A 14,599-nucleotide genomic window follows, 5' to 3' on the forward strand; every position below is an offset into this window, starting at 1 on the left:
CTGGATAGAATGGACATTGAAAGATGTTTTTGTTAGTAGGAAAAACTAGAACTATAGGGCACAACCTCAGGCTTAAGGGACAATCCTTTAAAACAGAGATTAGGAGGAATTTCTACAGCCAGAGAGTGGTGAATCTGTGGAACTCTTTGCCACAGAAGGCTGCGAAGGCGACATCATTGAGTGTCTTTAAGACAGAAATAGGTTCTTGACTAATAAGGGGAAAAGACAGGAGAATGGGAATGAGAAAAATATCAACCACGATTGAATAGTGGAGCAGACTCGATGGGCTGAATGGTCTAATTCTGCTCCTATGTCTTAGGGTCTAACCTTTGAGCAATCTGCATGGTAACTTTACACTGCTGCACAACTAGTGGGAACATTGCTCCTTATGCTATCTAGGTGAATATGGAGTGCATTTTACAAAATGCCACATTGCAAATGTTAGGTTAACTGTGTTAGAATTCTGTAGTTTTTAACTCTTCCCTTTAGGATTACAATCAACAACTTAATCATGCACATTTCAAATTCAAAATAGATTTATAATTTTAATTTAGACTTACTGATAATATCTCCAACTAATTTATTCAGCATGATAGTAGTATTGTTACTTTGGCTGGAGTTTTCCGGCTATTCACGCCAGTGCTGGTCTTGCCAACAGCACACCCTTGTCACGGGGTTCCTGGTGACGAGGATTGCATCCAAGGGAAGCCCTGTTGATATCAGCAGGATCAGAAGATGTTGCCACCGGCCAGTGGCAGATGTCTCTGCTACAGTGAAACATATAGTGGGTTGTGCAGAAAATTCCAAGGCGGGATTCTCCAGCCGCGCTCGCCCCAAAACCAGAGAATTCTGCCCGAGGTCAATAATCCTTTGCGTGATCAGCCCCCTGCCCGCTACTGTTCCTGTGGCGGGCGGACTGGGAGAATGCCCCCCCTCCCCAATCTTTGTCTCTGTCCCAATAATAACAATTTTCCCCAGCTGCTGTGCTATTACTAATAGTTGTATTAATTAAGCACAGTATGAACTGTCACAAGACAAATTACCCAATGATTGTTTTATCAACACATTTAATGAAACACATCAATGTATTAATTCATAGAATATGGACATTGCTGGTAAGGCCAGCATTTATTGCCCTTTTCTAATTGTCCCTGAGAAGACAGTGTTGAGCCAGTTCCTTAAGTACAAGGCCTGCTAGGCCATTTCAGAAATCAGTTAAAAGTTAACCAAATTGCTGTTTACCTGGAGTCACATATGAACTAAATTGAATACGAATGAGAGAATTACTTCCCAAAAGGACATTAGTCAACCAGATGAATGATAGTTTCGTGGTCATCTTTTCTGATACCAGCTTTCTATGCCTCGCTAAATATTTTTAAGAAGCGGGTTGATGGGTTCTTGATAAGAGAGGGGATTAAGGGTTATGGGGAGAGGGCGGGAAAGTGGAACTGAGCCACGACAGATCAGCCATGATCTTATTGAATGGCGGGGCAGGCTCGAAGGGCTAGATGGCCTACTCCTGCTCCTATTTCTTATGTTCTTATGTTCTTATGTTCTTATTATTTGTCTAGAAAGATAACAATTGTGCTATTGTCACCCTAATCTATTGTATTAGTGGCACTACAGACAAGTTTTGTTCTGAGGAACAAATGAGTTAAAAGTCAACAACTCCACCCCCACCCCCACCCCAGCCCCCTCAACCCCAGTTGGGCAATCTACCCAAGCCTGGTCAGAAGTTCAAGCCAAGACTACTCAAGTTTCTGCTCACCAATGTCTACAATTGCTATCATGAGTATGGACTACAAATTTATGTTGTATTTTTTCCTGTATTATTATTACCTTCCAATCGCAATGCAACCACTCCAGCCACGTCAAGACAGCCAGTGTGATAGATTTGCATATCCTTTTCTTTAAAGTCAGCTTTTTGGGAAATGTACAAGAACGGGCCAATGTAACCCAATTCTACTTGCTGCAATGATACACATGGAGTCAAGGGAGCAATTTAGTCCAAATGCTCAACTTCAAGCCAGTTCATATTAGAGTCAATGATTCTTATGTAAATCAGACAGAGCTTTATGCTGAGAGAGTGCCACTGAAAGTATTGTCTTTTGGAAGAAATGCTATACTGAGGCCTCCCATGCCCTCTAAGGTGAGCACAAAAAATTGAGGCAGAAAAGGAGAGTTCCCCACCACCCCAACTCCCCCACCACACCTCCCCCAACACCTCCCCCCCCCCCAACCACAGCCCTCTCTGACCCAGCCAATAATTATCTCTCACCTAACATCCCTAACATTATCTCATGACTATTTGTGGGATGTTGGCATGTGTAAATTGGTTCCCATGCTTGTCTGCGTTACAACAATGATTACAATTCAGAAGCACTTCTCTAGCTGCAAAGTTCTTTGGGTTTATCAAGAGACCTTGAAAGATGTTATATAAATGCTAATTATTTTACTTTTGATACGTATGAGATTAAAAAGCAGCAATCTATAGACTTCATACACTTGCGGTGGATTTCTCTCAGATTATGTTTTACTTTATGCAAGTGAAGGTTCACCTTAAAGAAGATATTCTGAGTATCTCACAACTACTGTTTTTTTAGTTAGTGTGTACATTTGCAAATCCCATTTGAAATGAGTTAGTAATACAATAAATAACTAAAATACTACTGCAGCAATGATTATTGGCCATCTCATGTAGTAGATCGTTCATTAAAACTAAAAGATCCTGCACTTGGATCTTCAATATAAATCATAGAATTATAGAATCCCTACAGTGCAGAAGGAGGCTATTCGGCCCATGGAGTCCACACTGATTCTCCAACAGAGCATCTTATCCTCACCCTATCTCCATAACCCCACATTTATATCCTGCTAATCTCCCTAACCTATACATCTTGGGACACTAAGGGGCAATTTTAGCATGGCCATTCAACCTAACCTGCATATCTTTGGACTGTGAGGGGAAACCAGAGCACCCAGAGGAAACCCACATGAGAACATGCAAACTCCATACTGACTTCAACTTCAGATCCTTCAGAGATTTGGATCTGTGATTTCATCCACAGTAAATGCCTTTGCAGACCTGTAGCATTTATTGAAATACATTGGTTGAAAAACATTCTCTGTCTGACATCAATAGGCTTAGAATTTTTCATTGTGAACTTGCATAAAGCAGCACAACATTTGCTGAAACAACAAGTTTTCAGACAGATTGAGTGAAATGTGCTGCCAGGTCAGGAATTTCTACATACAGTAATAAAATTTTAAAAATACATCACTCAAAGTTTCATCAGATCCATGTTCCTGTCAAGTGAAAGGAAAACTACTTGCTATGCAAAAGAAGCGTTAAATTATTGAAATCCTGTTAGTTGAACATAGGAATTAGGAGCATAAGTAGGTCAGATGGCTCTTTGAGCCTTGGTATAATCCCCATGGTAAAACCATAAACCAGAATAACCAAAATTGCTGAATGACCCCAAATGTAGAAATTACCAACAAGATTCCACTTTTTGTAGATTTTACTTGAGCATTAAATCAGAAGTGATGCAAGTTAGGTATAAATTAACAGGCAAATGGGACATCAAAATAAGTAAACTTCATGTTAGTAAAACAAGGATATGTTTCACAAAGTCACATCATTCTTCACAGATGATATGTGGCACCACCTGCACTTTCAACTCAGTCTCTAGTAGTAGGAGATCTTAGTTTCCCACTCAATCAATTCAGCCCCCAAGTCATGTACCCCAGCCACCATATAATATCTACAGTCCCTGCAGATGGTCGTCACCCAAACTAGGTTCATGACAATGTTGATGGCACAGATTCCCCAGAAATGTCTTCATCCTATCTCTTCAATAAACCGCATTAAACTGTCTGGTTAGCACTCACAAAACTTAGAGTAATAAAATTGCCCAATTCTCAGTCCCTGCTCTAACCTTGCCTTTAGCTTTCTGTCCTGGTTAATTGTATTATACAGAGAGAAAGCTCCTTGTAAACGTGCCTTCTCTATGTAATAACTCATAGCGCCTTATAAAATGCTTTTTGAAAATCCAAATACACTACATAAGAACATAAGAAATAGGAGCAGGAGTAGGCCATCTAGCCCTTCGAACCTGCCCGCCATTCAATAAGATCATGGCTGATCTGTCATGGCTCAGTTCCACATTCCTGCCCTCTCCCCATAACCCTTAATCCCCTCGCTTATCAAAAACCCATCAACCCGTATCTTAAAAATATTTAGCGAGGCAGCCTCCACCACCTCAACGGGCAGAGAATTCCAGAGATTCACCACCCTTTGAGTGAAGAAGTTCCTCCTCAACTCCGTTCTAAACTGCCCCCCCTTTATCTTGAGGCTGTGCCCCCTAGTCCTACTATCCTTTCTGAGCAGGAAGAGTCTCTCCACCCCTATCCTATCCATCCCATTCATCATCTTATATGTCTCAATGAGATCTCCCCTCATTCTTCTAAACTCTAACGAGTACAAGCCTAGTTTATTCAGCCTCTCCTCATAGCTCAACCCCCTCAACTCTGGTATCAGCCTAGTAAACCTCCTCTGCACTCCCTCCAAGGCCAAAATATCCTTGCGTAAGTACGGTGACCAAAACTGCGCACAGTACTCCAGCTGCGGCCTCACCAATGCCCTATACAGCCGCAGCAAGACCTCCCTACTTTTATATTCAATCCCCCTCGCTATGAAGGCCAGCATCCCATTAGCCTTCCTGACCACCTGCTGCACCTGAAGGCTGGGTTTTTGCAACTCATGCACAAGGACCCCGAGGTCCCTCTGCACTGTCGCCTGCTGCAGTTTTTCGCCATGTAAGTAATAGTCCTTCCTACCATTATTCCTACCAAAGTGGACAACCTCGCACTTATCAACATTAAATTCCATTTGCCATTTCCTGGCCCATTTGCCCAGCCTATCTAGATCCTTCTGCAGACTCTCCACACCCTCCGCGCAATTTGCCGTTCCACCAATCTTGGTGTCATCAGCAAATTTCGACACCATACACTCGGTTCCCTCCTCCAGATCATCTATATAAATGGTAAATAGCTGAGGCCCCAGCACCGACCCCTGGGGCACTCCACTAGTCACCAACCGCCAATCCGAATAGCACCCGTTGACCCCCACTCTCTGCCTCCTATTTGACAACCAATCCTCTATCCACGCTAACACCCTACCCCCAACTCCATGCCCCCTTACCTTCTGCAATAACCTCTTGTGAGGTACCTTGTCAAACGCCTTCTGAAAATCAAGAAAGACCACATCCACCAGCTCTCCTCTATCCACCGCCTTAGACACATCCTCATAGAACTCCAATAAATTTGTCAGGCACGACTTCCCCTTAACGAAACTGTGCTGCGTCTGCTCTATCAAGCAATTCCTCTCAAGATGCCTCGCTATTTCCTCCTTGATGACGGATTCTAACATTTTACCCACGACAGACGTTAAACTCATCCGCTGATTGTTGAGAATCTGAGGTTTTGATCAGTTGTACTTTAAACTGTTAATTTGCTTCCAAAATAAAAGAGTATTGGGATCTCAAAAATAATTAGTCATCATTCCTACCTGGATGCAAGCCCGTGTAATTCATGTTGCTATGGAAATGGGCTTTGAGAAGAAAATGGTTTATGCCTAAAAACTCTCAGACAAGATTAGTCTACCAGTATCTGGGAGCGGGAGTGTAACTCTCAGTAGCAAGATGCTATGGTTCACCATACCACAAAGTTGGTGGGAGTTTGCACTTAGATTGAAAAGTCCAAATTCATGGAAGTGTTAAAAAACAAGACTGGAAGATTTGCCTGGCTTCTGCTAGGAAGAATCTCCAGAGAAGAAAGCCTCACTATGAAAGATAACTCAAGAGATCAAAAGTTCCCAGACTGAGAAAGGAAAAGGACAGAAATAAACCCTTCAAAGTAAATAATCACATTGTGCTAGTCCAGGAGAATTGAATGTCTATTTAAAGCGCAGTTTAAAATATATCTGTGAAATGTATTTTTGGTGTGCTAAAAGGAGAATGTTCTGTTTTGTGATTTAAAGTATAAATGTCCCACAAAGATGGTGTTTAGCTAATTGTGCCTTTAATCTTTTATTACAATAAAAGTCTTAAGATGTGACATCTTGTGTCATCCTTTCACTGGGAGCTCAAATTTATTTTTAAAAATTATTGAACTTTATGGAGACCATAACACGTTTTCAACATGTGCTGAACAATTTAATTAATCTCAACACATTGATATTAGAGTAACAGCCTCCACTTGTGAAGTTCTTCCAAAATTGTGCTCCTCTAATGTCTTGAATCTTGACAGTCAGTCAGTGTTGACAGGCTGGTCCAAGACAGGGGTCATAACATCCTAGCACATGCTGTTGATGCCCACATATGCAATTCCTGCAGGCAGGATTTGTGGAATAACACTGAACTTCCAGTGGAAGGATGACATAAGATGTCACCTTTTAAGACTTTCACCGTAACAAAAAAATAAAAGCGCAATTGACTAAACACTATCTTTGTGGCAATTTATACTTTAAAACCACGAAACTAAATATTCCCCTTTTTCTTTTAGCACAACCAATAACACATTTCACAAATACATTTTATTTAAAAGTAACTGTTAGTGCAGGCTAATAACCCTGGCAAAACCTTGACTTCTCCCCAGTCCAGGAATAGTGAGAGAAAAAGAAAAACATATCACTCACATTATTAACTCCACTAAAATTGGCTGACTCAATATAGATGAGGAACCAAGACTTTTCCTGGCTGTCTGGTTCAGACCTCACCACACCATGGAGAAACTTTTCACCTTTAAGATTTCTGTGCAGAGCTGCACACACCAGAGGCACATAGTGTGAATTCAGCTCATTTGTGAGGCTGTGATTTTCTATCCATGAAAATTAATGAGGCAAACACTCAAATTCTTGATATGTTCTCCCAGTGGGGGAAGTTCTGCACTGGTAGCACTAAAAATGAAGATCCATTCCAGTATCTTCTGTCTGGTGCTCTCATGAATTATTCATCTTTCAGACTTCTGAAGGACCACTGCATGCAACTAGCTCCCAGGAATTACATTACATGGGCTGTGATAGTAATACCTGGCCATAGGATTCACCACATAATACACACATAATCAGAATACCATTTTATATTTTTGAAATAGCGGAGTCAACTTTCCGATGTCAGTAAACAGCTTACATGATATCCCACAGGCCATCACGTCAGATAACATTTGCTCCAATCAAATTTATTTGTCAAGAAGCAAAAACATAATTGTTTTCCTGCTGTCAAATGTCTAATCAGATCCATGGTTTCTTGTGTAACCTGAAAACGTTGTTGCAAGTCACGACTAGATTTACAAGGAGATGTTGGGAAAACTGTCCACTGTACTTAATGTTGCAAGATATTTTCAATTAATGAATAGATTGCTTTGTCAAATCTTGTTAGGTGTTATGAGCTTCTAACCATGGCTGAAGGTTCATGACTTTGTTTTGATATTGTAGTCTCAACACACTTCGATACTGTTAAACTGTTGAGATATTAAGCACTGAGATTCACTAATCTAATGAATCAAAACAGAGGCAAGTTGTTCGGAGTTAGATACATTATCAATTATGAAAAGTTTTGAAAATAACCCGTAAATCACTGAGCACATTTCATATCTATAAAAATGTTACACGCTTTTAAAAATTGTTTCCTGCTCCAATTCAAACAAAGATTGAATTGAATACGGGCGGCACAGTGGCACAGTGTTTAGCATTGCTGCCTCATAGTGCCTGGGACCTTGGTTCGATTCCTAGCTTGGGTCACTGTCTGTATGGAGTTTGCATGTTCTCCCCATGTTTGTGTGCTCCTGGGTGCTCCAGTTTCCTCTCACAGTCTGAAAGATGTTCTGGTTAGGTGCATTGACCTGAACAGGTGCCAGAATGTGGCGACTAGGGAAATTTCACAGTAACTTCATTAATGTTAATGTAAGCCTTACTTGTGACTAATAAATAAGCTTTAACTTTAAGATTTACCTGAGAATTGATATCTTCAACCATAGTTCAGCAATTATTGGATTCCTCCACCCAGCAAGGAAATTTGCTGCAGCTATAACAGCAAGATGAGCCTGTGTAGAGAAATCAGGAGATCCATGGATTTATGTCATTTCATTTTGTCTTTATCTGATTTCTCTATGCAGGTTCCTTATCAAGAGTTGGGAGGGAAAACCCTGGTGATGGCAGTTTATGATTTTGACCGATTTTCCAAACATGACTGCATTGGTCAAGTCACGGTACTAATGACCAAAGTGGACCTTGGTCAACAACTTGAAGAGTGGCGAGATCTTGAGAGCGCTGAGAAAGAAGAGGTAGGTTTTCGCCAGAATTCTACCGTTCTGGGAATTGGAGCGGATGAGGGGAAGGTCTGTTTACCTCGGTTGGGATTTTACAGTTTCGGGACGAGCGGGACCATAAAGTCCCACCTTTTATGTCTTAAAGCAGTCTCTGAAGTTCATACGGTGACACATTATAGAAGGGAAGTAAAATTAGAGAAAAACAATTATCATGGTCTGGAAGATGCTGTTACAGTGACACCAAAGTTGCTAGTGCTTGTTGTATAAAACTGATGGCAACTTCTGCATTTGAACACGTGCAGTTCAAAGTGGAAATCTGCAAATTTCAGCCAATTTTGTCTGTTCACCCACAGAGGCAATCAGCACAACCAATGATTTGACATGAATTTCAACTATTTACATTGTAAAAGCCATTGAAAATGTTAACCTTTTATGAATGCAGCGTAATGCAAGGTTTTAATAGCATACTAAGTCCCAATTACTGCTACAGCTACCAAAAAATCAAGTCAACAACCTCTGCAATCACATCAGTTTTGTAATAGCAGAATAGAAACTATCCTTAGATTGTGATATGGAATCAAATTTCCCTCTTCTGCTGCTCTGCTCCGTCAGTAAGCTAATTTTCTGCATTATAATGTACAAAGATTGTGACACTTCTGTAACCATCCAAATTTCTCTGATACTTTACTATAGCCAGAGAAACTTGGAGACATTTGCACCTCCTTGCGTTACGTTCCAACTGCTGGCAAACTCACTGTGTGCATCCTGGAAGCCAAGAACCTGAAGAAAATGGATGTGGGTGGGCTCTCAGGTAAGTAAGACAACTGCCCATTTCTAGGATTTAAGCATTTGAGTTTACAGTAAGTACACAGATGCAAAGTAATATAACTCCAGCTTTCCATGAAGGAAAAATTGACTGTGCTTCTCAATTAGCAGATCCCTCAGGAACACTTGAGTTTTTTTTAATCCTTGATTTGATCTATTATTGCCAGATGTATTGGGATATGGTGAAAAGCATTGTTTCTTGCATGCTCTGCAGAGAAAATTTACCATTCATAGAATACATAGGGGAGAAGGAAAAGAGAGGATGCAGAATATAGTTAACAGTATGGCTAGGGTACAGAGAAAAGTCAACTTAATATGTGATAGGTCTATTCAATAATCTGATGGCAGCAGGGAAGAAGCAGTTCTTGAGTCAGTTCTTACCTGACTTCAGGCTTTTGTATTTTTTTCCTGATGGAAGAAGGTGGAAGAGAGAATGTCCTGGGTGCATGAAGTTCTTGATTATGCTGGTTGCTTTTCCAAGGCAGCAGGAAGTGTAGACAGAGTCATTGAATGTGAGGTTCTTTTGTGTTTCTTGCGGCCTTGGCCAAAGCAGGAACCATACCAAGCTCTGATACAACCAGAAAGAATGCCTCCTATGGTGCATCTGTAAAAGTTGGTGACAGTCATATCGGACATGCCAAATTTCCTTAGTGTCCCGAGAAAGTAGAGGCATTGGTGAGCTTTCTTAACTATAGTATCATGGAGGGCCCAGGGCAGTATCTTGGTGATCTGGACACCTAGAAACTTGAAGCTCTCAACCGTTTCCACTTCATCACCATTGATGCATGTCCTCCATGACGCTTCCTGAAGTCAATGACCATCTCCTTCATTTTGCTGATATGGACTTGATCAAAGTGTAATATTGGTTATTGGTAAGGAAATGTCAGCAGTCAGCTGTTTAACTAAGAATTGTGTTCTGGTAAGGACTTTGGACAGAATTTTATACCTCTCTGCTAGCAGGCCGGTGGCAGGAGGGGGAGCATAAAGCTTCCCCAGAAGGCCTCTCACCACCCTACTGCCTGGCCGTCCTGTCCGTAGTTTTACAGGTGACAGGAGAGGCCCTAGCCTGCCCACCATCCTTGACCCAATTGAGGCCTTTAAGTGGGCAATTAATGACCACTTAATTGCTGTTTCCCACACAGCCTCAATTTTAAGACTGGTGGGAGGAATTCAAGCGGAACCCTGGCAGGCTGCCCTGCTCAGGCCTCCCTTAAAGGTGGGGTGGGGGAAGTGGGGAACAGGGCCTCCCTTAAAGGCCTACTTTCTATATCAGCCTGTTCAAGACTCCCAACCCTTTTTCCCCACCTCCGCAGATTTCACCTCCCCATCCCACCTGCCCTTACCTGGCCCTGATCTCTAGGACTGAATTAGAATCTGGGGCCTGTTTTTAATCCCAGACTCGACCATTGCTGCTACTGTCACTGCTGGCACTACAGTGATTGTGGCCAATCAGATTGGCACTCAGTTATGTCAGGCCCTGACTCAAGAGCCTGATCTTGTTTTTAAATCCCTCTTTAGGTTTTCTATTCCCCATCCCTATGATCTCTTCTGTATCTCTGTGCATTGCTGAGATATCTTCTCTCTTTTAATCCCAGCCTCTCGAACACTATGATTTTAATTACTCAACCATTGGTTCCTTCAACTGCCAAATCCCTAAGCTCTGTAATTCCCTCTCTAAACCTTTAAATCTCTCTATATCTCTATCCCTCCTCCTTTAAGACTTAAAACCTACTTCTTTGAATAAGCTTTTGGTCATCTGTCCTATTAGCTTCTGTGGCTCCGTGTAAAATTCTGCTTCAGAATGGTCCTGTGAAACGCATTGGAATACTTTCCTCCACTATAAATGCTGTATAAGTACAAGTAGTGGCAGTAATAGTTGTTGTTGGTAAAGCCTGGTAAAATATTGTTTCCATAGCCAATAATAAGTATTAAAGAGGAGATGAATGTCCAGTTCTGTATTTCCTGCTGTACTCAGTTTCTGGACATAACATTTGTGACAGACAATGCTTTAGAAACATAGACCAGAAGTAGGGACCTCCCCCCCCGCCCCCCCCCCCCCCCCCGCCCAACCCCCCAAATCTAGTGAGTTCTCCATCCGGGGAATCCTGGTACTTACCTGAATTAAGGTCTTCGGACATAGGCTCAGGCACAGCCCTGCAGTACCTCTCCCAGCCACTGCAGCACTATGCCTGGAGGGGCTGGAGAGATTTGATTGGTCGACAGCTCTCCAAGGTGGGACTTCCCTCCAGGATGGGACGGAAGTCCCGCCGATGCAATCAGCGCTTAACTGAGTGTAAGAAATGACAGCAGGGCTGCTGGAGTTGGCAGGGATTGGTTATGTGTTGATCCTCAGAAAGCCAAGCAATTACCATCCAAAAAGTTCAGTCTATAAAATATTTATGGCACAAATGGTGGGCATTCACCAAATTACCTCTGTGCTGGCCAAGGAAAAGAGATACCAGCTAATCCCACTTTACAGCACTTGGCCCATACCCTGTAAATTACACCGTTTTGTATCCTCCCTACTAGCTCATTGGTCTCAGCTCGTTGACATACAGTCCATCCTTCCTGCCTCAAAACCCCAATGCCCCAGAATCAGAAGCCCTCCTAGCTGTTACTATCTCTCCAGTGACACATTGACATGTCTTAATTTAGCACTCTTATACTTGCTATCATCTTGCATCAGGAGTAAATTGCCGGCCTGGAGATTCTACTTCTTAATTTGTAGCCAACCTCCTGAAACTAGGTCCATAGGGACCTAACACTTTTCTAACTACATCATTGAATCCAACATGGAGCATGATGTTGAGCAAATCCACTTTTCCCTGCAAAATTTAGTGACATGCTATGCCCTGATACCAGGAGGGTATCGCATCATGAGAGACTATTGGAGGTGGTTGCAGAGATGCCTGTCTATGCCCCATGACTATCAAAGTCTTTATGGTCACTGCATTTCTACATGCTGCTGTGTTTCCCTGTTCAGTCATTTCCCCCATGGTGCCAGAGATATTCTCTGGACTGTGTTCTCCAGAGATGTTGTCACCTATATTCAGCTCTGAAAACCAGTTTGAAACTGGTAATTCTCAGGGGATTCCTGCACTGCCTACACTGTCCTATCCTGCTGGATGACCACCCACTTGTTATCATCTCTGTAGCTGCAGCATAAACAAGTCCTGGAATCAGCATTCCTGAAAATTCACAGCCAACCTTCTGCCCTGCATTGACTCTAGATGTTCCTCAGAAACCCTGAGCCTGGGTTTAAGTAACTAGAGGCACTTCCTACAAATATTGTTATCCAGGGCTTGGGAAAGTGCCCTGGAGCTTCCACATGGTACTGGAATTGCAGGCAATGAGCTGTCCCAATAGTTTGTTTAAAGACCTATGTATTTATGGTGTTTATGACATGTATCTGAAATAACCTTTTAGTACAGCATTCCTTAACTCATTTAATCATTCATGTGTACTAGATTTTTACTTTATGGAGTTTGGATTCTTTCATGCTTTATACTCAACTTGGTTCATTTTAATTGCATAAATATAATTAATTATGTTGATTATTATATATTAACTGTTGTCCTTTGTAACTTCTCCCCCTCTGCACTGAATTCCAACACTCAAAATTCTCATTGCCACAACTGTTTAACAAATTAGATCTGATGAAGAATAAAAGGACATAAAATAATAAAAGAAAAGCAAAATACTGCAGATGCTGGAATCTGAAATAAAAACAGAAAATGCTGAAATCCATTTACACATTCTGATCACTTAATGGACACTTTTAGCACCTTTTTCAGCTTTCTTCATCTTCATTTACATTCCCTTCATCTAATTGCGGCATCTCCACCCCCCTCCCGCCCCACCCTCATAGTATAAATCTATTCTGATTTTCTTTGCTCTTAGCTCTGTTGAAGGGTCATCCAGACTCGAAATGTTGGTTCTATTCTCTCTGTGTGTGCCTTTATATGCTCTGTTTCTGATCAGAACTTTCCACTCACCTGACAAAGGAACAGCTTTCCGAAAGCTTGTGACATTTACTATCAAATAAACCTGTTGGACTGCAACCTGGTGTTGTGAGACTTCTTAATGTGTTTACCCCAGTCCAACACCGGCATCTCCGCATCTATTCTCTCTCCACAGATGCTGGCAGACTTGCTGAGATTCTCCACCGTCCTCTATTCTTGCTTCAGGTTCCAGCATCTGCAGAATTTTGCCTATTTATTTGAGCAGATTGGTTTAGTTCAAGATTCTTCCAATATATACCTTTTGAAATACAGTAGTTGCAATAGCTATTATGTCTTGTGGTTCCCAGTGCTTTGAAACGATCACACTTTTAGACTCAAATTCTACTTCAATACTCAGACCAAAGTGCAGTAAAGTTATTATTTTTTTCAATTTAATTTCTTAGTATCACAAGTAGGCTTCATTAACACTGCAATGAAGTTACTGTGCAAATAAATCCTGTAGTCGGCACATTCCAATGCCTGTTTGGGTACACTGAAGGAAAATTTAGCATGGCCAATGCACCTAATTAGCACTTCATTTGATCTATGGGAGGGAACCAGAGCACCCAGAGAAAACCCATACAGAATCTCTACATTTCTTGAATTCTACTTCATAGTGTATATCATAATAAATGTCTTTCATGCTATGCCATGGGAAATTGCACATTTTGGAAATTCCAAATATCTGCCAGCATTCAGTAACAACAACATTCAGTTAAATCCAGAGACTCTGAGACCATGGGAATAATTCTATATTGAACCAAGTTCTCAAAGTTACTGAATGATTTGATACCAAATGCTAAGCTACATTGTATAGCCAATATGCATTCCAAAACCAGGAGTTTTATGAAATAAATTAATGTCTTGATAAAACAGGTTTTGTTGCACTGTTAAATAGTACCTTCTGCTACAACTCATAACTTCCTTCTGAAAAATATTAACCTCTGGCATCCTCAGCCAAAGAAAGTGAAAAGTAGCCTGGATTCCTGCTCCGATTGTTGCCTTCTTGCCACTGCTGCAAGGTTTGTGTGTAAATATATTACAAAAGGGTCCCAGGTCCCACTCCTATGCCACAAATGACCCACGATTACTTATTGTCTAAACGCATGCTTTACACTCTTGGGTAAGATGTTGTATCTCTACATGATCTCTACATGGGTGGCACAGTAGTACAGTGGTTAGCACTGCTGCTTCACAGCTCCAGGGACCTGGGTTTGATTCCCAGCTTGGGTCACTGTCTGTATGGAGCTTGCACATTGTCCTTGTATCTGGTTTCCTCAGGGTGCTCCAGTTTCCTCGCACAGTCCAAAGATGTGCGGGTTAGGTTGATTGGTCATGCTAAAAAATTGCCCCTTAGTGTTCTGAGATGCGTAGGTTAGAGGGATTAGTGGGTAAAATATGTAGGGATATGGGGATAGGGCCTGGGTGGGATTGTGGCTGGTGCA

The 14,599-nt window shown here is 41.6% G+C and overlaps 1 protein-coding gene across 3 annotated transcripts in view; it reads left to right on the forward strand.

Annotated features, from left to right (window-relative positions):
* Positions 1–14,599, forward strand: part of LOC145357046 (synaptotagmin-B) — a 732,627-nt gene that overhangs the window by 622,325 nt on the left and 95,703 nt on the right. For all 3 annotated transcript variants that reach the window (XM_080210102.1, XM_080210103.1, XM_080210104.1), the window contains 2 exons: positions 8,176–8,343; positions 9,022–9,139. In XM_080210102.1, the coding sequence (XP_080066228.1) occupies positions 8,176–8,343; positions 9,022–9,139 (286 nt within the window). The remainder of the gene's footprint in view (positions 1–8,175; positions 8,344–9,021; positions 9,140–14,599) is intronic.

Source organism: Carcharhinus amblyrhynchos, chromosome 22 (assembly GCF_965287045.1).
Source record: "Carcharhinus amblyrhynchos chromosome 22, sCarAmb.v2.hapA, whole genome shotgun sequence".
Classification (NCBI taxonomy): domain Eukaryota; kingdom Metazoa; phylum Chordata; class Chondrichthyes; order Carcharhiniformes; family Carcharhinidae; genus Carcharhinus; species Carcharhinus amblyrhynchos.